The sequence below is a fragment of the Liolophura sinensis genome, chromosome 11 (assembly GCF_032854445.1).
Source record: "Liolophura sinensis isolate JHLJ2023 chromosome 11, CUHK_Ljap_v2, whole genome shotgun sequence".
Classification (NCBI taxonomy): Eukaryota; Metazoa; Mollusca; class Polyplacophora; order Chitonida; family Chitonidae; genus Liolophura; species Liolophura sinensis.
In genome coordinates, this window is record NC_088305.1 from 23,347,143 (window position 1) to 23,372,595 (window position 25,453).

The 25,453-nt window shown below is 41.4% G+C and overlaps 3 protein-coding genes across 3 annotated transcripts; 2 read left to right on the forward strand and 1 right to left on the reverse strand.

Moving 5' to 3' along the window:
• Window positions 1–1,010: 1,010 nt before the first annotated feature.
• Window positions 1,011–2,929, forward strand: LOC135477539 (tubulin alpha-1A chain-like). Its single transcript, XM_064757682.1, has 2 exons — window positions 1,011–1,146; window positions 1,800–2,929. Exons 1-2 carry the CDS (start codon window positions 1,026–1,028, stop codon window positions 2,927–2,929), a joined length of 1,251 nt encoding a protein of 416 aa, XP_064613752.1. The 5' UTR covers window positions 1,011–1,025.
• Window positions 2,930–10,230: 7,301 nt separating this feature from the next.
• On the forward strand, window positions 10,231–12,354 carry LOC135477859 (tubulin alpha-1D chain-like). The gene is made up of 2 exons (XM_064758065.1): window positions 10,231–10,426; window positions 10,975–12,354. The coding sequence occupies exons 1-2, from the start codon at window positions 10,246–10,248 to the stop codon at window positions 12,105–12,107; spliced, it is 1,314 nt and encodes a 437-aa protein (XP_064614135.1). The 5' UTR covers window positions 10,231–10,245; the 3' UTR covers window positions 12,108–12,354.
• Window positions 12,355–13,393: 1,039 nt separating this feature from the next.
• LOC135478210 (kielin/chordin-like protein) lies at window positions 13,394–18,384 on the reverse strand. Its single transcript, XM_064758481.1, has 7 exons — window positions 18,372–18,384; window positions 17,932–18,102; window positions 16,731–16,901; window positions 16,305–16,475; window positions 15,657–15,830; window positions 14,324–14,482; window positions 13,394–13,716 (listed from the first exon to the last, which is right to left on the reverse strand). Exons 1-7 carry the CDS (start codon window positions 18,382–18,384, stop codon window positions 13,553–13,555), a joined length of 1,023 nt encoding a protein of 340 aa, XP_064614551.1. The 3' UTR covers window positions 13,394–13,552.
• Window positions 18,385–25,453: the final 7,069 nt, after the last annotated feature.

Consider the following 25,453-nt stretch of genomic DNA (forward strand, 5'->3'; position numbering starts at 1 on the left):
TTGTAGGGCGATTAGAAAGCGTCTGGAAACCTCCAACCCGGAGTAGGTGACTGCTTGTTTCCACTTGAAATGTAGCTAGGGCAGTTGAAAGAGAAGCAAACAGATCTTTTCAAAATGTCAAACTGTCTCCTATTGAAAAAGGCGACTGACTTGGTAACAACAACATCCGATTCTGTGTTCAGCCAGCAGGTATAAATGTTCCCGTGCGGGATTTGAGACCATACCTTTCTCATCAGAAGACACGTGAAGTCGGACGTGAGATATATCTGTGGTAGAGACTGACATCATGGTGAGTTTTCTCTGATTGCTTACTGATTTTAGTGACAAATTAGCTTCAACAACACAAGCTCTTTGCCTGATAGATCTTTGTAATTCTTTACAGGTGGTACTTATTGGCTTAATTTATAAAATTCTGATTTTTTTAACGTCGCCTACATCTGACTGACAAATATCCTTTCTGCTAGCAATTAACATTAACTTATATATATATATATATATATATATATATATATATATATATATATATACATGTCGCTGTATTTGACGAAAGCTAATTTGACTCTCCATTTGATCCGCATAGAAAAAATGTAAATGTGAATAATGCTTTCAAACCTCCATCAGCCAGAAAGCATGTCAGATTACTGTCATTAGTGAACTGTACACATTTTCTAATATTTTGGTTTTTGTTTATCTTGTTCGTAAACTATGAATTTAATAATATTATGGACCATTTTTATATGTAAGTGCATGAATATGAATAAGAAAGGGAGTTGCAAAATTAATCGATATGCTGTACGATTTATTACTTGAGCTATTGCCTGAAAATAAACTAATGTACAACGAACGCCATTAACATACTGTTATCTTATTTCCTTTTGAAAATATGTAAATCACTAATACAGTAACTCGCTTTCGAATTTCAGAGGGAATGTGTGAGTATCCATATTGGCCAGGCCGGCGTCCAGATCGGCAATGCATGCTGGGAGTTGTACTGTCTGGAGCATGGAATCCAGCCCGACGGTTTGATGCCGTCTGATAAAACCATCGGTGGTGGGGACGACTCCTTCAACACCTTCTTCAGCGAGACTGGTGCCGGGAAACATGTCCCTAGGGCTGTCTTTGTCGATCTGGAACCCACAGTTATTGGTAAGAGCTTATAGCTTACCCCAAAAAATGTCATACATAACACACTGGAAGTGTTTTTTACAAAAGTAGGAAAAATGTTAGAAGTAGCAGTACAAGAAAGAAGGATAGTATTCTTTCACGGTGAAAACTGAAAAAAAAACTGTTTCGAAAATGGCGAAATCCTCATCGCCTTATATTATATAGCTGACCACGTGATCTATCAAGAATGTGTAACAAATACAACAAGAACAGATGAAATCAATCATGTTAAGTTCCATCATTTAGGTATTACATTTCTGCACATTTGCGCATATGCAAGCAAATTGCAAATAACACATTAAAACGTTGAGAGTCCTGTGACCACTTAGATCACGTGCCCCAATCCAGCTCTTGGTGCTTCGGATGAGGCTTTCAGTCAGGAGGTTTGACAGATACTTGTTCACTGTCGGTGGTTTGCTCCCGGCACTTCGTTTTCCTCCGTCAATTAATGTAACCTGACCGACGTGAAAACTTTTTGAGTATGGTGTTAACAACCAATCAATAAAAATAAATAAATAAATAAATAAATAATAGCTTATCGCGACGAACGCCCACTGCTGCCACATGATACGAATAAAAAATACTGCTCAGGAAAATAAAACAGACCATAAGCATGTTGTGCCTTAAATTTGCAGACGAGGTCCGTACCGGAACTTACCGCCAGCTGTTCCACCCCGAACAACTGATAACCGGCAAGGAGGACGCCGCTAACAACTATGCCCGTGGTCACTACACCGTGGGCAAAGAACTGGTGGACCTTGTCCTGGACAGGATTCGCAAACTGGCTGACCAGTGCACTGGGCTTCAAGGGTTCTTCCTGTTCCACAGCTTCGGTGGAGGTACCGGGTCCGGCTTCACCGCTCTTCTCATGGAACGTCTCAGCGTCGACTATGGCAAGAAGTCCAAGCTGGAGTTCGCTGTCTATCCGGCACCCCAGGTTTCAACTGCTGTGGTTGAGCCCTACAACTCCATCCTGACCACCCATACCACCCTGGAGCATTCCGACTGCGCCTTCATGGTCGACAATGAGGCCATCTACGACATCTGTCGCCGTAACCTCGACATCGAACGTCCTACCTACACCAACCTGAACCGTCTTATTGGTCAGATCGTCAGCTCCATCACGGCCTCACTCCGATTTGACGGTGCCCTGAACGTCGACTTGACCGAGTTCCAGACCAACTTGGTGCCGTACCCTCGTATTCATTTCCCATTGGCTACATACGCCCCCGTTATCTCCGCTGAGAAGGCTTACCACGAGCAGCTGTCGGTAGCGGAGGTGACAAACGCCTGTTTCGAGCCAGCCAACCAGATGGTGAAATGCGACCCACGTCACGGTAAATACATGGCCTGTTGCATGTTGTACAGAGGTGACGTCGTGCCCAAAGACGTCAACGCCGCCATTGCTACCATCAAAACCAAGAGAACCATCCAGTTCGTCGACTGGTGTCCCACTGGTTTCAAGGTCGGCATCAACTACCAGCCTCCAACCGTCGTCCCTGGTGGTGACTTAGCCAAGGTCCAGAGAGCAGTGTGCATGTTGAGCAACACGACGGCTATTGCTGAGGCCTGGGCTCGTCTTGACCACAAGTTTGATTTGATGTACGCCAAACGTGCCTTTGTCCACTGGTACGTGGGAGAGGGCATGGAGGAGGGTGAGTTCTCTGAGGCTCGTGAGGATTTGGCCGCTCTGGAAAAAGACTACGAGGAGGTTGGAGTGGACTCCGTTGAGGGCGAGGGCGAAGAAGAAGGCGATGAATATTAAATAAACAACAAAAAATAGGTTTAAAAGACGTGTCATTTGATGTCAACTGATCTATGTCAAATGGCACAATCTTTGCATATGATCCAATAAAAAATATGAAAACCAAATTTTGCTTTTTTACATCTATTTTAATAACGTGCCTTTAAAAAACATATGCCAGGTATAAAATTCTTGTTTGGTTGTTGGTTGACCCCATACTCAAGTAGTTTCCACTTATATGAATGTGGACACATTTATGGTTGGAACAAACCGGAGTCCCTGGGGTAAACCACTGAACCATTGCAATATGAATCTAAAAATATCTGTGTCCCATGATGAGTTTAAACCCGCTCGTCAGTTGTTCTAACGATTGAAAGAGATTTATTATTTATTTGATTGGTGTTTTACGCCGTACTCAAGAAAATTTCATACGACGGCCGTCAGCATTATGGTGGGTGAAAACCGGGCAGAGCCCGGGGAAAACCCACGACCATCCGCAGGTTGCTGTCAGACTTTCTCACGTACGGCCGGAGAGGAAGTCAGCACGACCGATTTGGTCAGAGACTCCTGCGTCATTACGCAGTGCTAGCGCGCTAAGCGACTGAGCCACAGAGGCCCCTCGGTTGAAAGAAAAGGCTAGCTTTTGTAATTATTAGACCACCGTTCACTCCCACACTGAGCAGTGAAATACCAGTAAGTACCTGAGTAGGTGAAATATCACTGACAAGAGAAGCATAACTTACATGTAGCATTGTGGGTATTAAGAGGGGTTGTTTATTGCCAAATGTTACACTGTTTACTTATGGCACTGCTGTTGTAACAACGCATTTTGTAAAAAAAACGCAATTTGTAATGATTACTACAACTTCCAGAGTGGCTTTTTGGTAATATATCATTACAAATTGCTCTAACGCATACAACGCAATTTTTAATAACGCAATATATACCAAATATAAAGGAATTTATCGTCATTATTTTCATTTATCACATCTGCCAGACTTGGACATCTTTATATGCAATTTTCCACAGTCTTCTTAATATAAGTTATTACGGATAAGTTATTTTAAAAAGGAATTCTGGGATTTGCAATTGGTTATAATTTATTACAAAAAGCATTTTTGTAATAATTATTTCAACCTACGTTTTTATTACAATTTGCATTGTTACACGGTTCGTGGCGCCAGCAGCTTAAAAATTATGTCCCCGGGAAAATAGAAACCGTTAATTTATTTTATTCACAATTTGCACACAACTACTTGGCTTGTTTAGGTTAAAGTTTAGTTGGTTGCACGTGGTAGATTTGGAATGGCCGAAGCGATAATTATATATTATTATTATAATTATCGAGAGTAACGTATAGACGACAGATTTTCTCACTTCTGACATGCTCATTTTGCACGCTATATTGGCGGAAGCCTAATAGTCTTCCACGGAAGTTAAATCTAGAAATGCTCTGATCACGTCCAGCACTTCTTGTGCCATAATGGCTTGAAGAGAAGCATCTTAATCACTTAACAACGACCAGATATCCAATCCACTTCCAGGCTTAGAACAGCAGCTGGATTCGAACTGCCGATTTGATTTGTTTAGAGCAAGACATATGCATCGGGGGCGATGTCGCAGGCGGGACCATTTGTCCATTTCTTTTAGCCAGTCGCCTATATTCAGCTGTCTGTAAAATCGATCATTCAGTCAGTGAGACCTAACAACACAAGCTTTACATATGAATATGCTGTAAGTAAATATTCTTGCAAAGAAAACAAAGTTAGAACCCTTTTTCTCATTCATAATGTTAAACTGCATAAGCTAAGTTTCGACACCAAAAACGCATTGCCTCTGGTGACGTCATACTTATTTAAAAAAGACCAGTGGCATGCTGGATATTGAGCGGAGTTCAACATATTTTTGACGGAGAGCGACACCAATTACCTAAACTGCTTTCTGATGTACTGCCATTTTTGAAATTGCTTAATGCTTTTATCATAATATAATCTTTATAAATTAATTTTATTTTATCTCTCGTAGCATATGATCTCAAGGCAGTATGGTTTTAGAGTTGAACCGAGGCAATGAGTTCCTGGTGTCGAAACTAATTTTATGGAGTTTAACATTATGAATTATTTATTTGATTGTTTTGATTGGTATTTTACGCCGTACTTATGAATATTTTGACGGCGGTCAGCATTATGGTGGGGGGAAACCGGGCAGAGCCCGGAGGAAACCCACGACCCCTGCAGGTTGCTGACAGACCTTCACAAGTACAGTCAGAGAGGAAGCCAGCATGCATTATGGATTAGCAAAGGTATTTTGACTGTATTGCCTTTGTTATAATATAAAGGTCCAACATATAAATATGTGGAACTTGCGTTGTGACGTGTTACTGACTAAAGTTAATTTTGGTAGGGAGTATGACTGATTTTACAGACAGTTGAATATAGGCGACTGGCTAAAAATAGACAAAAGCTTGTCGAATTCGGCAAGTGGAATAGAGATATGACAAGCCTATTTTACAAACCGCTTTCAAACAAAGCGATTTGTCAAATGCTACAATTATTTGGCATAGCACTTGTTCTGGATTCATTCGACCAATCTTATTCGACAATTTATGCTGTGCGGATTGCAAATATGTAATTAGTTTTTCGCAGTGACATGTAGTTTTGAACTACAGTTATCAAAACCGTTCATATGTATCTCATCTACTCAACACGGAGGCTTCGTGCAAGACTACATGAAACTAATTGCTGCAGTTTATCGTTCGAACGTACTTAACCTTGGGACGATGAGCAATGAGCAAAACTCGCAATATTGCAAACAGTCCCACAGACACTGGGATGGAACTGTTCGTTATACTGCATTGGAAACAGTAATTTAACCAGATATGAGATCATTGCCGCCGGAAGAACAGCTTGAACCACGGAAATGCTATTTCTTAACAGCTTTAATTTAAATTCTAGATTCTAGAATTTGGACTTTTTCGCTGGGTTTGGACTATATTTCCATAATTTCATGAACAAAGTCTATTCGATTATTTCAGACGCTCGTTACATGAGATGGGTACCGGTATCTAAACTAGTTGACTGACAGCCGGTTTTTGCATGTATTTTGTATGCATGTATGCTTGGATATGTATACCTTATAATTTTTCAGTCGTATGACGAAAAGGAATCGTTAGGTGCGTGTGTACATATACTGACGATGTCTTCCTGTGGCAAGGCGAGTCCATGCCGCCCAAGTGCTGCCGCTAGTGAAGAATCATGTCGAAGACACTAGACATGACACCTCATCCAGTAACATTATACTGACACCGGACTAACCTGTCCCGTTTCCTGGCTCTAACCTCTCTCTAACCTCCGAGCGTTAAGTGAGGCAACAACAAGTGCTATATTTAACGTCTTTGGTATGACCCAACCCGGATTTGATCTCTGGTCTGTGGACTTCCAGACTCTAACCACTAGGCCACTGGAGCGGTACTTCTTCCCTTTTTGCTCGGTTTTACTTTGCAATCTGTACAGAGAATCTTCTGTACGTCCGTCTTGAATGGATATGCTTAGATTTCCAAGATAGCCAGTTGACACCGCCGTGCCATACTGTATCTGCATAATTTTGTACAATAACCACTTCAGTTTATGCATGTGGGTCACACTACTGTCACTGAGTTTTACATCTTCACAACTTCACATTTAAAAAGGTAAGAGAATTTTAACACAGTTTGATGTGGTCCCCTTACCGGGGAAGATTAAATTATTTACATCGTTGACAACGAAGCTCCATTGTTCAAGTCGATTGTAACCACCAACGACTAAAAACAAGAACAAACACACCACTTGTCTCGTTGGTACTTGACGTTGGTATAGCGGCCATCAAAGCTGTCGGCTGCCAAATAAAATAAACCGGCGCAAATGGCCATAGTGGTTTCCGAGGATATTTATAACCTTGTGCCTCAACAAAGACAGTTTTGAATGTTTCAGATGAAAACTATGAAAGGCGGAAACCACTGTTTTTCACAAACACAGAATCGCACAGATATTACAACCTTACATCTCTGTTGCGAATGCAGGACAGTTTAGGCCAGTAATCGCCGATGCCGATGTATTGATGTCGAGGATATGAGACGGAGACAGAGGAGGGGCAACATTGGTACATGAATAGAATACAAATGATTAAAATAGACGTAAATTTGATTGTTGCTTGACGCCATACTCAAAAACTTTTCATTTATATCATTGTCAGTTTTAAGTACCTAAGTAGGTCAGTTTTAATGGGTAGAAAAAAAAAACGGAGTGGACGTCGAAAAGTACCAATCGTTGGCATGTTACTGATAAAACTAAGGTTTTCAACGTATCAGGCTGTACAAAATGATACATAAGCATCTTCATCGTCAAGCATTTATGCCCCCCACCCAAACATTAAGGGCGTGGGGAAGTTATATAAACGTTGCCTGTATGGAACACGAACAGAAAAACACTCAACAATTTAAAAAAAACTATGTTTAGAAACATGTTAAATAGGGCGTTTGTTCAACCCCAACTCCAGACAGGAAACGAGATTCCGCCGCGATTGCTGTTTTCAATGGTTTAGTACAAGCAGTAATACGTGGATGACGAAACGGCTTATGTGGTCTTAGATGAAGTTCGTTGAATGTCACTTGTCTCCAGTCAATGTAAGGAGAGCTCGTTAACTGTTTACTACAGCTGATGATTTACTTCACCTGTAAAACTGATCATTGTGGTAATCGAGCAATATTTCGAGAACTGCAAATATCTCTAATTAGTCAAAAAATCAGTCAAGAAATATATCAATATTTGCAGACGTACTGTTCCTCTAAGTGCAAGTGGAAAATTAACCCACCGACATTTGGCAATTTACTGACGAACATTCCCACATGTAAATTATACGGCATGTTGTGTGGCTGACGCAGTCTATTAATAACCTGATGCATGTCATAAAATACATAAAATACAGAATGTCTATTTTTATTTTATTTTATATTCTATTTTACATTCGACTCTTGAGGGAATTATAACCGACTGTTGGCAAATATGGACTTAAAGCGATACTGCAGTACACTCTTAAAACGCTGCATTTAACAATTAAAAGGCTCTCGAGTGACCACACTTTTAATGTGTGATTGCCACAGATCAATGAACAGAAACAATTCTTACACAGGTAACACACAAGTGTTTCATTAACTCTCAGATTGTGGTGCAATGACTGAAGAGCCTCTCATCAATGCGGTCGTTGTGAGTTCAAGTCCTGTTCAAACTGGATTTCCCTTCGGCCGTACGTGGGAACGTCTGTCAGCAGCCTGCGGTCGGGGGTTCCCCTCGGTCTGTTTGCGGTTTCACCCCACCATAATACGCCATGAGTACGGCGTAAAACACCAATTAAATAAATAAATCAAATTCTGGTTACTGCTCCAGCCCTCTGCGTGTTGAACACACCACTCTAGTTTCAATAATATAGTGTGCCGACGTTAGCCATCTGTTTGTGTTTGTATAGTGTGTTTGTAGTTAATACGCATGTGTTTGTGCCCCTTTCCTGCTTCCGTAGTGTCGCTGTTTCGCGATCTCCAGTTTCACTGTGAATTATCTATAACGTTGTCATCAGCTGCTTGGCGACCCGGTTGACATGGCAGCGCGACGAGAACGTATTTAGGTGCGGGACAGAGGACTGGACGTAACTCAAGCTGTTAAACTCAGGAGAGATATCGTCAAGGTCTGAACTGAGACGCAAACCTTCGCAATGGTGAGTAGAATGGTTTGGAGAAAGAAGAGTGTCTACGTGTTTCTTATCCACACTGATTAATGACTTATTACTTATAAATCATTACAAGTAATTATAATATAAGTATTAATTATAAGTATTATTGTTATGATAAGAATTATTACTTATTACAACTAAAACTCCATAGTTTGGCAAAACAATTCTGTGTAAAGAAAAATACATACGACTGAAAAAGTCACTGTCAATGTTTCGGCTACCAACATGACAGCGTCTGTATAATGGCTTAGATGGCCTAGCATGAAGTACGCTGGTCAGAAGGGGCCTCCGTTGCTGAGCTGGTTAGCGCGCTATTGAAGCATAATGACCCAGGAGTCTCACCAATGCGGTCGCTGTGAGTTCAAATCCAGCTCATGCTTCCTCTCCGGACGTAAGTGGGAAGATCTGACAGCAACCTGCGAATAGTTTTTCCCCGGGCTCTGCCCGGCCGCCATCATATAAGTGAAATATTCTTGAGTACGGCGTAAAACACCAATCAAATAAATAAATAAATAAATAAACACTGGTCAGGAAATCATCGCTCATGAATAGTAAATGTGGGCCGCTCGTCTCATTTATTCAAAGTTCTTACAATAGTCACTTGTCGCACAATTACTTACGGCAACGACTCTGGGTTACTCCACCCATACAGATGACAATTAAGTTGAAAATTAGAAAATAGTTTACACTGTTAAACGTAAGTCAAACATTCAATAAAAATAAAAAATAAATAATATTTATTTATGTATTTGATTGCTTGTTTTACGCCGTATTCAAGAATATTTGACTTCTACGATGGCGGCCAGCATTATGGTGGGAGGAAACCAGGTAGAGACCGGGGGAAACTCACGACCATTCGCAGGTTGCTTGCAAACCAAAAAATAATGAATAAACGTTTCTACAGATGAATACTTATAGCATCAACTCGTGTCCGCGTCAGTAAAATTGCTTTATTAAAATTTACGTTGCAGGTTCGATATGATTTCATTTATAGTCTGCATATTCTTGGCGAAAAGTTAATGGGTCAGGCGGTGAAAGTCTTCGATCTTTGAGACTATCATTTGTTTGTCTGATATTTTCAATTATGAAACGGCGGCTTTTATGGTGGAAGCAAACAGGGTGCACCCGGGGGGTATTTAATCATCAGGCCCTTGATCAAGAACACTGCCTGTTCGAATCAATTGCTGCGGCTGTGGCTTCGCCATGAGTTTTGCCAGACACGTAGTAGAAAGGCGTGGAAAAAGCCGCAGTGTTTCGCCATTGTCTGGTTACCTAAAGCCATTGAAACAAATTATTATTACATTTCGACCGCGCAGAGCGTTTAGATTTGTGGCCTAGCTACACTTTTGTGGCCTAGCTACACTTCTGTGGCCTAGCTACACTTTTAAGCTGTAGCATTTAACATGTACGTGTATAGGGACGAAGTTGTCCTCAACACTTCAATCTAAGTATCATTTTATCAGCTACGTCACCTATTCAGTTTCATCGGATTTTACTCTTTGTGAACATTTCACAAACAATTTTTTTTTCTGCAGCGGGAGTGTGTTAGCATCCATGTCGGCCAAGCCGGTGTCCAGATGGGTAACGCCTGCTGGGAGCTGTACTGCCTTGAACACGGCATCCAGCCCGACGGTCAGATGCCTTCCGACAAGACCGTTGGGGGTGGGGACGACTCCTTCAACACCTTCTTCAGCGAGACAGGAGCAGGAAAGCACGTCCCACGGGCTGTCTTTGTTGATCTTGAGCCCACTGTTGTGGGTGAGTACACCTATTATCATATGGATGGGAATTAATGTTCAGTTTGATTGTTTCTTATTCCAATCTACTGGTCAATTTTTACACTGAATTGCAACAAGACTTCATTTTAAGGCCGTGTTGTAGCTCACTATAAATAATGACATTAGATCCCGAGTTCAAAGAATATACTTTGATCATATGGATGGGAATTAATGTTTAATTTGATTGTTTTTATTCCCATTAATGAGACACTTTTGACAATGAATGGCAACAAGACTTCACATTTTAAGGCCTTGTTGTAGCTCATTATAAATAATGAAAATGGATCCGGAATTCAAAGAATATACTTTCTTTAGGGTACTTACTATTGAAACATTAGTATGGTGCAACTGAGAATACATTTCGTATATATTACGTTTTGGGCATGTTATGTCATCTATTTTAGTTTATTGTATTTTATTGTTTAGGAATGTATACATTTACAATCAATGACAGCAACGCAAGTTCGATTGCGGCTGTTTCTTTTTTTTCTGAATGAATCTAAATATCATGGTGTGTTTTGACTCTAGATGAAGTTCGTACCGGAACTTACCGGCAGCTATTCCATCCCGAACAACTGATCACCGGCAAGGAAGATGCGGCTAACAATTATGCCCGTGGTCATTACACAATCGGGAAAGAATTGGTTGACTTAGTTCTTGATCGTCTCCGTAAGCTCGCTGACCAGTGTACCGGTCTCCAAGGGTTCCTCATCTTCCACAGCTTCGGTGGAGGCACTGGCTCTGGATTTACCTCGCTGCTGATGGAAAGGCTTAGTGTGGACTACGGCAAGAAGTCCAAGCTGGAGTTCGCGATTTATCCGGCACCTCAAGTTGCAACAGCCGTGGTGGAGCCCTACAACTCCATCCTGACCACCCATACCACTCTGGAGCACTCCGACTGCGCCTTCATGGTCGACAACGAAGCCATTTACGACATCTGTCGACGTAACCTTGACATCGAGCGTCCTACTTACACCAACCTGAACCGTCTGATTGGACAGATCGTCAGCTCCATCACGGCTTCTCTCCGGTTTGATGGCGCCCTGAACGTCGACTTGACCGAGTTCCAGACCAACTTGGTGCCCTACCCTCGCATCCATTTCCCTCTAGCTACGTACGCCCCGGTGATCTCTGCAGAGAAGGCTTACCACGAGCAGCTGTCGGTGGCGGAGATTACAAATGCAACCTTCGAACCAGCCAACCAGATGGTGAAATGTGACCCACGTCACGGGAAATACATGGCCTGTTGTATGTTGTACAGAGGTGACGTCGTGCCCAAAGATGTCAACGCCGCCATTGCTACCATCAAGACTAAGAGAACTATCCAGTTCGTCGACTGGTGTCCCACTGGTTTCAAGGTCGGCATCAACTACCAGCCTCCAACCGTCGTCCCTGGTGGTGATCTGGCCAAGGTCCAGAGAGCAGTGTGCATGTTGAGCAACACGACGGCTATTGCTGAGGCCTGGGCTCGTCTTGACCACAAGTTTGACCTGATGTACGCTAAACGTGCCTTTGTCCACTGGTACGTGGGGGAGGGTATGGAAGAGGGAGAATTCGCTGAGGCTCGTGAGGATTTGGCTGCCCTGGAGAAGGACTACGAGGAAGTCGGCGTGGACTCAGTGGATGAGGAAGGAGAGGAGGGCGAAGAAGAGGAATATTAAAAAACGCTGCGCATTTCTGAAAATCCTCCTCAGTGTGTTCACGTATGATGTGTCGATATGGATGACTTTTTTTCGGTGTGTGCAAATTATTTCTTTTGTTGTGTAGCCTCAGGGACATTACTTAGCTCTGGCTCTTTCAGCAGTTTAGATTTTGTGCTTTTCATTTCTTTTATATCGCTTTCCCATTTTCAAAATACATGATAATCACTGTTGTGAAACCTTAAGATTACGTCATTTCTATTTAACCCGCGAGCAGCTGTACATGCGCAATGTACCTGAAATGAACAAATTGTGCTTTTATTTCTGACGTTGCTATTTACATATTAAAAAAATTAATTGTGTGTCATTGTGATATGAACAGTTAGTTGCAAGAATCCGTTATCTGGTGTGATGCTATACGCATGTCTGAATCACTATTCACGGGTTTCATCCACATGTTTCACACCTATTACTTACACACATTTTTGATTATTGATTATATATTGATTATTATATTATTGATATATATTGATTTGATCGGAATTTTTCACAGTACTTAAGATTATTTCACCCGTACATGCGTGATAATCGGTTTATTTTGGCTAGGGTACCGGAAACACCGGGATCAGATGTATTGGAAGGTTGTGGGGCGGTGGTGGGTTGGAGGGGGGATTTAACAGGACATAGTTAACTCAGTTACATTAAATGATATGTTATGAAATAACGCATCAAATAGCCGCACTAAATCAACATTTCTTGTATATTACTGAAAAGTGACAGAGCCACAATTGGGCTGCTACAAAATCATGAGATAAGTTAGAATTTGGATTCCGCTCATTTCTCCATCATTCCCCCATCACTTGTCTATCAGTTCCTCATTATTTCTCCATTTCCTCATCATTTCTCCGTCACTGCCCCATCATTCCCTCATCATTCTCCCCCATTTTCCCATCAGTTCTCCATTATTTCCCAATCATTTCTCCATTACTTCCCCATCATTTCTTCATCATTCCCCCATTATTTCCCCAATTTTCCCCTCATCATTTCTTCACCATTGCCCCATCATTTCTCCGTCATTTCCCCATCTTTCCCCCTATCACTCTCTTATCATTTCTCCACCATTTCCACATCATTTCTCCATTACTTCCATTATTTCCCAATCATTTCTCCAACATTTCCCCATCATTTCTCCATCATTTCTCCATTATTTCACTTTCATTTATCCACAATTTCCCTTATCACTTCCACCATCATTCCCTCATCATTTCTCTGCCATTTTCCCATTATTTCCCAATCATTTCTCCATCATATCCCCATCATTTCTCCATTATGACCCAATCATTTCCCCATTATTATCACTCTGTCATCATTTCTCTACTATTTTCGCCACTTTTCCCCATTATGTCCCAATCATTTCTCCATTACTTCCCCATCACTTCTCCATTATTTCCCCCATCATTTCTCCATCATTTCCCCACAGCACACGCCATTTCAGTACATGCCATCCCCAAGGAGGCCATACAGGTACAGGTATTACAGCCGTCAGTAGATGGTGTGGATTCCCCGTCAGCAAACCAGTGACCGTTGTAATGACAACCATTCTGGTCCTCATCGTCTGTTTCATCGTTTGCTGAAAATTGATTGATCTCATTACTGATTTATTGATTGATTGATTGATTGATTGACGACTAAAAAATTGTTAAGCACGACGTTAATCCCGAAGCATTCACTCGTTCATTCGAGCAGTCTTTGAAGGAATAAAAATTCTACAGGTATACAGGCTTACTAATCGAGAACGTATCTTTTTAGTATTTTCGCTACAAACCACTTTCCAATGTAACTAAAGTGATTAAGCCGTTACTTGTTTCATTTATTTAATGATCAAGTGTTTATTTACCTACTAGATTGTTGTTTACCGCAGTATACTCCAAAATTTGTCGTTTACACGGAAACTGGAGTGAACTATCAGCCTTCAGGCATCTGACAAATCGTCTGATTTAACGCTGATTATGCCGGATGAGCAGCGTCTTAGAAATAGTTACATACAACAGAACAGGTGGACTGGTGAATTTACATGTGCCTGGGGTCGATTGAGAAAAAAGGCATATGTTTCTGTGCCTTGCGGTACAGATGCTCTTCGTCAGAGTTTTAAGTCGTAACAAGAACATAACTGGGAACTACTAGTATATCGAAATCTACTTGGTAGGAGCTAACAGAGGCGCGGGTTATATACCCACCAGGAGGCAGACACGCCCTCTTGGTACAGGCCATCCCGTAGGGAGCAGCACACGTACACGTGTTACAGCCGTCTGTGGAGAGCGTGGATTCTCCGTCAGCGTACCAGTGACCATCATAATCACATCCTCTTGCGTCTTCATCGTCGCCTTCATGGTTCCCTGAAATGACAGATTCATTGGTTAATTCATTGATAAATAAATGAATGAATGGGTTTATTGACTAAACAGTTCAATGGATGATTGCTTTTTTTGTTCTTTGGCTCACTGATTTATCACCAGGTTAATAGGTTTATAAACGAATCACCAAATTAAGACACAACTGTTCTAGTGACACCATAATTTTGAAATAAGCTACTGTTTCAGCTACATTTACTTATTTCAGCTGCATTTACTTAAATGATACTGGCAAGTGTTAATGAAGCCGGAAACGTGAGTGGTTGCAGTAAACCACCAGCCTTAAGCAAGTTACTAAAACGAACTTTCTTGCATGTATCACACAGATATGCAAACTCTATTCTTGAAGAAGGGTGATCCTCTACGAACTCTGTACTGTGCAAACAGCCACGTGAGCTTCACCGATATGTCATCGTCACCAAGTCCACCTAAGTAGTTTGGGCGAAAGTTTCTACAAGAAAACCTCAATCCGAGGCTGGAAAGGGAACCTGCATCATGGTGGCTCGTTGTTCGGATTGGCAAAACTAAAACGCAGAGCCACGTCCCGCGCATTAGTGTCATTCGTGACAATAGTGCCACTGTATTACAGTGTCACATGACAGAACAGTGTGTCAGTTGAGCTTAAAATTTATTTGATTGGTGTTTTATGGCGTACTAAAGAATATTTCGCTCATACGTAGGCGGCCAACATAAAACAACCATCCGCAGGTTACGGCCAGACATATGCCCACGTACGACCGGAGTCGAAGCCAGCATGAGCTGGACTTGAACTCACAGCGACCGAATCCATATTTGCTAATCAAATCAAATTGTTCGTGCTTGCCAAGAACGGCTCAGTAAAGAGCATGCCATTACCTGTGCTATTTATAGTGTTAAAATGATTGTAAAGTTTGTAACAGTTATGTTGCGACCACTTTGTAAACTTCGGTACCTTTATTACCGATTGTCAACGGTGACATGTGCACAGTCAAGGCTGATATCTTGTGAATGCTAATTATTTGGGCTATTGTAAAATAACAGGCAAAAATTCGATTGAATTTGCGCTAATCGATTTGTTGCCAAAATCCTCCGGTTTAGCCTTTATAAATATAAACGCTGAAGTACTACATCATTTCCACAGAATTAACACCAATTTGGGATGCCGTTGATGATAACATACCCCTGTCTGGCATTCCAATTGGACAAGAGCGCAGTGTGCACATAATCTGCCCGTGCTTTCCACAGGCACACCTGTTACATTTGTCCAAGGAATCGAACGAGTCTCTGGGTTGGTACACCTTGCCTCCATAAACACATACGCCAAGGGAGATAACTTCCCTCTCCAACTGGTGTCCTGAAACGAAAGTGACAGATTTGTTGGCCTATGTATAAGCGGTGTAGCTACATATACTACGGCTAAATAGCTACATGTGCATGTACCACAGTGACGTAGCTGCATGTACCACAACAGGGGTAGCTACCTGTAGGCTACCACAACCACGTAGATGCATGCATATACCTCAGCAGTGCACAGCTACACATACGTCTTGCACACGTATCTCAGCTACGTTCTGCATGGTCATACTGATACTTGTGCCTCTGTCGCTTAACTGGTATTTGTTTATCTATAGCACCCGCTTTAAATAAACTGAGCCCAACAGGTTTATTCAGATTAAACGTCACATCGCATCCTATTTTATTTTTGTCACATTAGCGCTGCTTTGTTTTGGTGTAGTCTGATTAAAACATGATGGTACGACTTGAAAGCATGCAAAAGCACATGTACCCACAAGTGACAGTTCTACGAACTTCACATCGCAATACTTACGCTCTGAAGCTAAATTTGCACAGGCCATTAGTGTGCACCTGATAAATCCACTGTCCGAGCAGCTGCACGTGTTACAACCATCCGGGGCTTTGTACCCCTCGCCGGCCTTGTACACGTGACCACCATGGTGACACACACCAGGGGAGATAACTTCTCTCTCCAGCTGTTGTCCTGAAACGAAACAAGCAGAGTTGGAGTGCCTTTACGACCCTGGATATTATACGTTAGTCTTTGGCAATTTTGTATAAATGAACGTTTTGTTTATCTTTACAGTATGAATAAATTTGTGAAATAAATCTTAGACGGTTCTTCTCTGATCTTGAATAAATGCATTCATGATATTTGTGAAGCGCACTAAAACTGGAGAGGTAGCAAAACTTTTAACAGAAATACATGTATTAAAACGTAGTCACAAGTGATACTCACGCATTGATGCTAAGTTCACACATGCCATCTGCGTGCAAATTACCAGTCCATTGTCCGAACAGCCACATCTGTTACAACCATCGGTGGATTTGAACCCCTCACCGGCCTTGTACACATGACCGTTATAAAGACAAACGCCAGGGGTGATAGCTTCCCTACTTAGCTGTTGTCCTGGAAGCAAAAATTTAAGATTAAAGTCCCTTCCCGACGATTCTGTATAAATGAGCGATTTATTTTGCTTTACGCTATAAATAACGTAAAAAAACGTGTAAATTAAATGTTACTGGAGGTTGTATTTTCGATATTTGTGAAATGTCAGAAAAATTGGAAACAACGTTTTGCAGGATTAGAGAAAGTAATACACTGCGAGAGATTTGAGGCGGTCCATGGACAGCTTCAGTAAAGGCGCGTTACAGTGCAGCACAGCTTCGTAAATATGTATCACAGCGGGGCAGACAACCGTACCACAGCGCGTGGACAACTGTACCACAGCAAGGTAGACACCTGTACTGCAGCGGGTAGACAACTGTACCGAAGCCGGGTAGACATCTGTATCACAGCGGGATAGCCACCTATACTGCAGCGGACTAGCCAACTATACGAGAGTGCGGTGTCCACTTGTACCTTAGCGGGACTGACAACTGTAGCACAGTGGGGCAGACAACTGTACCATAGCGGGAAGACAACTGCGTCACAGCAGGGTAGCCATCTATACTGCAACGGAGTAGCCAACTGTACCACAGCGGGATAGTCACCTATACCACAGCGGGGTAGCCAACTGGACGAGAGTGGAGTGTCCACCTCTACCTCAGCGGGACAGACAACTGTAGCACAGTGGGGCTGACAACTGTACCACAGCGGGAAGACGACTGACTAACCAACTGTACGAGAATGGGGTGTCCACCTGTACTTCAGCGGGGCAGACAACTGTAGCACAGCGGGGCAGGCAACTGTACCACAGCGGGAAGACAACTGCATCACAGCGGGGTAGCCATCTATACCCCAGCAGAATAGCCAACTGTACCACAGTGGGGTATCCCCCTGTACAACAGCAGGGTAGACACCTGTGCCAGAGTGGGGTAGACAACTGTACAACAGCGAGGTAGGCGCCTGTACCACATTGGGATATCCACCATCGCACATAACCAACTGAATGTACCCACATGCGGCATTTCTACGGAGCTCCCATTGCAATACTCACGCACTGATTCTAAGTTCACACATGCCATCAGTGTGCACATGACCAATCCATTATCCGAACAGCCACACCTGTTACAGCCATCACTGGAGTTGAACCCATCTCCGGCCTTGTACTTGTGACCGTTATAAAAACACCCACCAGGGGAGATAACTTCCCTTTCCAGCTGTTCTCCTGAAATGAAAAAAAAAAAACAGAGGGCAGGAGTAAACTAGGATTTTCCCCCAGTACCTGACAGATCTCCAGACTTTAAACCGCTAGACCTGGATTCGAACAGGCGGCCTCATTTTTCATGCACCTGAGCATCGACTAGGGATTGAAGGTGTCTCTCTCGGTTACAAAGTACACGCTTTGTGTCACCCATTTGCATGTATCTTGAACACCTATATTTGCATGTTGATGCCTGCCAGTCGCTGAGACAAACGACACGTAGGGTTCAGTACCGGCTTTGGACATGGGATTCGTATTACACCGCTCTGACTGCCTCAAGGGCCTAGGTGGCGATGCATGGGTGGTCGTTGAATAACATTTGTTTTCCAACAAAATTGTATGCATGTATCTGTGCGTCAAAAACGAGGGAATGTTCGCCTGTAACTTGCCAAAGGTTGGTGGTTTAAATGGGCTCTGATTTCCGCAATTCATAATACAAATCTCCGTTATATAGACATTGCACTAAATATACAACACGAATATATACAACAAGTGTATGACATAGCTCGTACCTTTAGGGCACCACATCTCTGTACAGCTCACCCCGTATTCCCCACAGAAACACGTATTACAGCTGAAGGGGTCCGGGAAAGTGTCCCCTGGGCTATACACAGAGCCGTGGAACTGGCAGTGTCCACCTTAAATGATACAGACTCATTTCTGATTGACTGTTGTGAGTGATAGGCCAGTCCAGGCTATGTCTAGCTTAAGCTGAATTTTAGGCATGACAGATTTATTTAAACGTGATTCTGATTGACTGTTGTGAGTGATAGGCCAGTTCAGGCTATGTCTAGCTTAAGCTGAATTTTAGGCATGACAGAGCTATTCAAACGTGACCAAAGCAGCAGGGTTAAACAAAGGAAACTCTACCTCCAGTCTCAGCTAATCAGCGTCGATTCTGCAACACTTCGAAGAGAAAGGTATCATGTGCCGATAGTAGTCAGAGTTTGATAATTGTATCAGTACACGTGCGCACAGCAAATCGTACGTAAAATAAACAAAAGCACATAGCAATTTAAGCATGTACTACAATACTGAATACTGGGTGACTGCCACAATACTTTGACATATCCACGTGGGTTTGTTTGTCTTGTAACGAAAACATACCGGTCTTGCGCACTGAAATCCCTTATACCGTTATTATATCACAGTGATGAGTAATTGAAGTAAACTTGGAACAGCATTACAGCTTCCCTCTCACATCATTATGTGACAAAATATCCTAATACAAGCAACTCAAATATACTAATGTGTTCATTTCGAATGTTAGTTGTCTAACATTATATGGTAGATGAAAGTCTGTAAAATTCATATTTATGTAATTCTAGATGTAGTTTTGTGGGTGCCTCCCACACTAGGATGCCTCTCTGGCAGAGCGGTTAGCGTGCTAGAGCAGCACGATAACTCAGGAGCCTCTCACCAATGTGCTAGCTCTGAGGTCAAATGCAGCTCAAGTGGGCCTCCTCTCCGATCGAACGTGTGACCGTTTCCTTCCCAAAAAGTGCTGGACGCCGTCGTATAGGGCTTAGTGAAATATTCTAGAGTGCGGTGTAAAGCACCAATCAAACAAGTAGATAAGTAAATAAACCCCAATGAGAGAATTGCTCAGTGTGTTCTACTTACTTTGTGTGGGGGGAGCGGATACACTGAAACCCACCGTCAGCGCCAATAAGAAAATACCTGGGATCGCCATTTTGTTAGGAACGTCAGGTGCCTTTTGAAGAAATTTCTCACATGAATATACATCTGTATTATGCATGTATATCAAGGCAAGATATACATGAGATTGTCACAGGTGTTCTTATGAAGTGAAGACATACCGGTGAGAGTAATCTGCGGTTTTGTCTTGTTATCGGGGACAATATTTTCGTCTTGTTCAGTGTAACCATGGGGGTAGTTTGAAGGCAATACGTACGCGTCATTTCTCAACATTACATGGGCAAATTCGTTTATCTGAGTATTTAAGTATTCTACAATTTATGATAACGAAGTTATCATATTGAATACATACTCAGCCCATAAGATCTGAATTATTACCATTAAGCCATATTATATATGTATTATAGCCGTATGATATATGTATCCGGACCCGAGATCACGAAGCGATCTTAGACTTGGGTCAAAATTTCAACTGACTTTAAAATTGCTATTTCTTGCGTAGTACGGTCAACATATTGCTTGACACAGTAAATTCTGAGAAACATACAGAGTTCAGTGATTGGAATTTTGACTTTAATCAAAGATCACTTCGTGATCTCGAGGTCTGGGGGTTTTCGTGTCAAGCCGAACCATTACGAATTGATGTCGTAATGTAATCATGTTTGCATTCGTTGTCTTTCGTATTTATTCGTGAGTATTCGTAATGAATTCATCATCTCTTTTTCATTCGCGGACAATTTAAAAAAAAAACCGGACGTTAGTTCGTAATGATTCGTGAATAAAAAGATCGTGCTGGTTTGTGTGGCAATTCTCAATTATTCGTCATAAGTCTGTCATAAACCGAGTGCGGAGATCGTTTTTATTCTTTTAAAGCTCTTCAAAAATTTGCTTATTGCTATCCGAATCTTATATCGTAACAGTTCTGCAGACCGTTCAGCTAATTGGGAACGGGGCTTAAAGATATTGGAGGATTGCACCTAACTACGAACCAGGTATTTAAGCAATGATAAGGCAGAGGGGATACGTCTCAGCGTCAGTAGCATCGAGTTTTGACGTGAAAACAAGGCCTAGTTTGATAAAAAAAAAACACGATCTAACTAAGATGTTGAAACAAGAGAAATGATGCGATTTTACCACATGCGACAATACCATATGACTCGTGTTTTACACATTTCTTAGCAACATATCATTTATACGGCGGTGGCAAGCATGATGGTGGGAGGAAACCGGACAGAGCCTGGGGGAACCCACGACCATCAACCCACACCTTTCCACGTACGGCAGAAGAGGAAGCCAGCATGAGCTGGACTTGGACTCACAGCGATATTATTGGAGAAAGGGTTCTGGGTCACGGACGCCCCGCGTTACCATATGTAACATTAACACATGTGTTACATGTGACATTACCACCATGTGATATCTGTGTACATCAGCACTTCTTTTAACAACATTACATTTTAACATTACGTTTTAAAATCGTTCAAATTCAATGATTAAGTAGTCCTATTCAATGGCTTGTTAGTGTTAGGGACTTACGTACGATTTTTTTTATATTTTCCCCTAAATACCTGTTAGTATTGCGGATTATGAAACAATATGTCAGCAGAGGAAGTCAATCAGCTTTTGTTATTGAAAATATTCGTTTACACTGAGATTTGATTACAAATAAAAATTGTGTTTTTTCCGAATAAAATAAGTCTCATTTCACAAATTTCCCTCTTTGTTTTATTAAGAAAATAACTCCCTATACAAAAGAAAGTGCACGTTTTAGAAACGCAGTAATAAACAACATTTTTTTTCATTTACACAAGTAGGCCTAATATCGTCAATGAAAAGAAAAAAAAAATAACATTTTGTTTTCACAATCAAAAAGAATTTGCTATGAGGAAAAAAGAATTTGCTATGAGAAAAAAAGAATTTGCTATGAGAAAAAAAGAATTTGAACGAGAAAGGAAACATTATTTTCTTTGTAAAACTAAAAACTTTCTGTTTATAAAGTTTTGTGAAATAATGTTTCTTAGGAAATTTATCTATAAAAATATTCTGTTTAATAAACCGCCGTAGAAGCAAGTGTGTTAACAACACTTACAAGCAGACAAACACATGTATTCTCTATACCAAAAGTAATGTAAAACGAGCGTAAAGCTTCACCTGCGCTGTAAAGGACATGATAAACAGATCGAAATGAAATTGTTTGGAGTTAATATAAGCTACTGAAGTGGATTTAAAATGGAGACCACCAGAGAGGCCATTACACCCAATGTGAACTAGTTCTGGTTTTACACCTGTAAGATTATGGCTTTACATGCACCAGGTTTTGGTTATTTATCAACCAGGTATTCTTTTGGCGGATACGACAAGGCCACCCTTATCAATTCTTTCTTTTCCGACCCTATGAGAAACGTAGGATATGTAGCGACATGTAATTAATGACTTTTTTATTTTGGCTACGAATATTTCAAAAATTAACATTGAGAGAAGAACTTTAAAAAAAATCTACAGAGAATCTCATTAAAAATGGTTGACAAAGGAATTCATTTTTATTGATCGCTCTAAGATAGAAATTGATGTTGGCCTTTTTAAGTTTTTATTTTCTGTAAGTGGAAATAAAGAGACCAGCCTCCTCTGATACAAAGGAGAGAGTTGAAGACATGAAGGACATTAAAAGAATGCCTGTTTTATGTGTGCTTTGGTTTTCTTCATAACAGACTGCTAAGATTAACGTTTAGCTATCACAACCTGATGCTTGTGCTAGTATGCATGCATTGTAACCATTTTGTGCTTGCCATTGGGAATTAAGGCAAGCTGATGAATGAAGACAAGCAACAGTGACCGAGTGGAGTTGATATATATATAGTATAAATAGCGGGCTAGTCCAGCATCTGATCATGCTGGTTTCATCACCAGTAGCACGTGGGAAGGTCTGCCTTCATCCTGCAGATGGTCGTGGGTTCCCCCTGGCTCTGGCTGGTTTTCTCCCACCATAATATTGGCCGTCGTTGTATTTATAGTGAAATAGTCTTGAGTACAGCGTAAAGCACAGTCTGCCGATGTTACTCAATATTGTGAAAGAAAGTTCGCGAAGACCTACGTGTATAATCTTTGGAAAGTGTATTGATTTTGATCATCACTGTTTAAAGTTTGTTGATTGTTTGTCAAAACTGTATTTGATATATTTTTGCTCTCCAGATACATGTAAACGAGAACCATTTTAAGCCTTTAATGTCCTTTTTTAACGGAATTCCGCTGCCAACGTTTTAATCATGTAGCTCCCGAATGCCGTGGTAATCTGAGGTGCCCTCGATGCAGCGAAATACATGAGTACAACGATTGTCATAACAAAAATGCCCGTGTGTAAGCTGTGGAAACCTCTACAGCTCAGCATATCGGGGTTGCCCAAAACTTAAAGAGGCGAATGAAGCCCAATTTATTAGAAAAAGTGTCTTTAGCTGAGGCACTCAAAAGTGTGAGAGCACAGGAAAGTGAGGCCATAAATTTTTCACAGGATCCTGCTTTTGACGAATCCATTTGGGATATCCCAAGTGGTGGAGAGCATACAAGTCCATGTAGTTCACAGTGTAGATCACGCCCCACAGAGATATCTTTAGGCAAGTGTCCGAAGAAAAGCACCCAAACTGATTCTGAGGCTGCTGTTCAGAACGAAATGTGTAGTTCGTCTACAGTAATAAGTGTTGTTACTCTGTTCACAGAGATACTGTTTCATTATATCAAAGTGTCAATAGGAAAAAGAAGCAATTGACCGTATTGCTGAATGTGCAGAGCGTCATCTTGGTAGTTCTGTCGTTGATATTAAGGAATTGTGGGGGAAAAATACAGCAGAGAAACTTTACGCATAAATAATGGATAAGTTCCAATATGTATACTTGTGTGGAATCTTGGGTTGTATACTTACTATAATGTCCCTCAACATCTTGCAACAAAACATCCAGTCCTTGTATTCTCATGATCAGGAATTTAAATTCTTCCTTTCTAATCTTAGTCCAAAACCAGACATAATTTGTTTACAGGAAACATTTTTGAAACCTGAGTATGGTTTTACTTTTCCTGGGTAAGCTATCATTAGAGAAGACAGCTTGTGGGGGAACAGAGGTGCACTTACTATGTTTATCAAGAATGGCCTTTCATTTACTGAAGTAAAGTTACCCCGATTCAAGGTTATTGAGTTTCAGTGTTTCCAGATAGCAAGGGACAGTAACAGGTCGGTGAATGATTTTAAGATCTTACTGAGATCTTTCTCACTCCGAATCCTGTTATTATCTGTGGTAACTTCAGTGCGCACCACGCTGTGTGGGGCAGCACAGGTATTGACACAAATGGTAGAATGTTATATGAGGTTATCTAAGATTATGAACTGGTGGTATTAAACGATGGTTCTGGGACTCCTTTAGATGCATATTCAGGGAAACTTTCAGCAACATACCTCACATTGTCATCCAAAAGACTAGGCTCTATATGCACATTATCAATCCCCAGGTGGAAGTGACCATTATCCAGTATCAGTATCTTTAGGCTTTCATCCTCACTCCGACGACATTGGCTCATTGCCAAGGTGGAGGTTAAGTAAAGCAGACTGGGCCAAGTATAGCAAAGCTTGTGATTTGTACTTCAGTCAGGACTTGCATGACAGTGATGTGAATAAGTTTTCAGACAGCATTATTACTGCTTTAAATGCAGCAGGTAGTGAGGCTGTTCCAAAAACTTCTGGGAACATTTCAGGAAAAGTACCTGTTCCCTGGTGGACAGAGGATTGTTCGCAAGCTATCAAGAAGAGGAAAAAAGCTAAAAATAGAGCACAACACACAAGGCTGTATAAGGAATTTATTGTGGTTAAGGGGACTAAAGCCCAGGCCCAGAGGATTACAAAAAGGGCATAAAAGGAGCACTGGCGTATGTTCTGTTCCAACATAAATCGTAACACATCTATTGAGAATGTATGGCAGCAGGTAAGAGCCATAATCGGGAAGAAGAAATCTGTATGTGTGCCAAATATTGTGACTAATGGTGCTTTACGTGATACGAATGTAGATAAGTGTAATGTACTAGCTGACAGCTTCTCATTTGTCTCCAGCTCTAGTACTTATAGCGAGGAGTTCATAACTGATAAGAAACAGGTGGAAGAGAGACAAAGTTTTAATAACATCATATTTGACGATATGTCCATTAATGAAGATTTTTCCCTGATGGAGCTTAAGCAGACATTTAGTGGCACAAAGGGAAGATGGGGTTAGTTACTCTATGGTTAAGCACCTCCCCGAAAGCAGTCTAAGTGTGTTACTTTTGTAAGCCTGGCAAAGATCCATCTCTAGCTTCATCATATAGGCCGATTGCTCTGACATCAGTACTTTGTAAGATAATGGAAAAATGATTAAGTCAAGATTCAAATGGTTTCAAAATAAGAACGAAGTCTATTCTGTCTTTCAGAGTGGTTTTAGGCAAGGTAGAAGTACTACAGACCATGTTGTCTCCCTTGAAACATTCATTAAGAGGTCACTTGCGAGTAAAGAATGTAACCTGGTAGCCTTTCTCGATATCGAAAAGGCATATGATATGTTGTGGAGGTGTGGACTGTTAATTAAGATGAAAGGATTGGGTATTGGAGGTAGGATGCTTGGTTGGGTGAAGGCCTTTCTCTCTC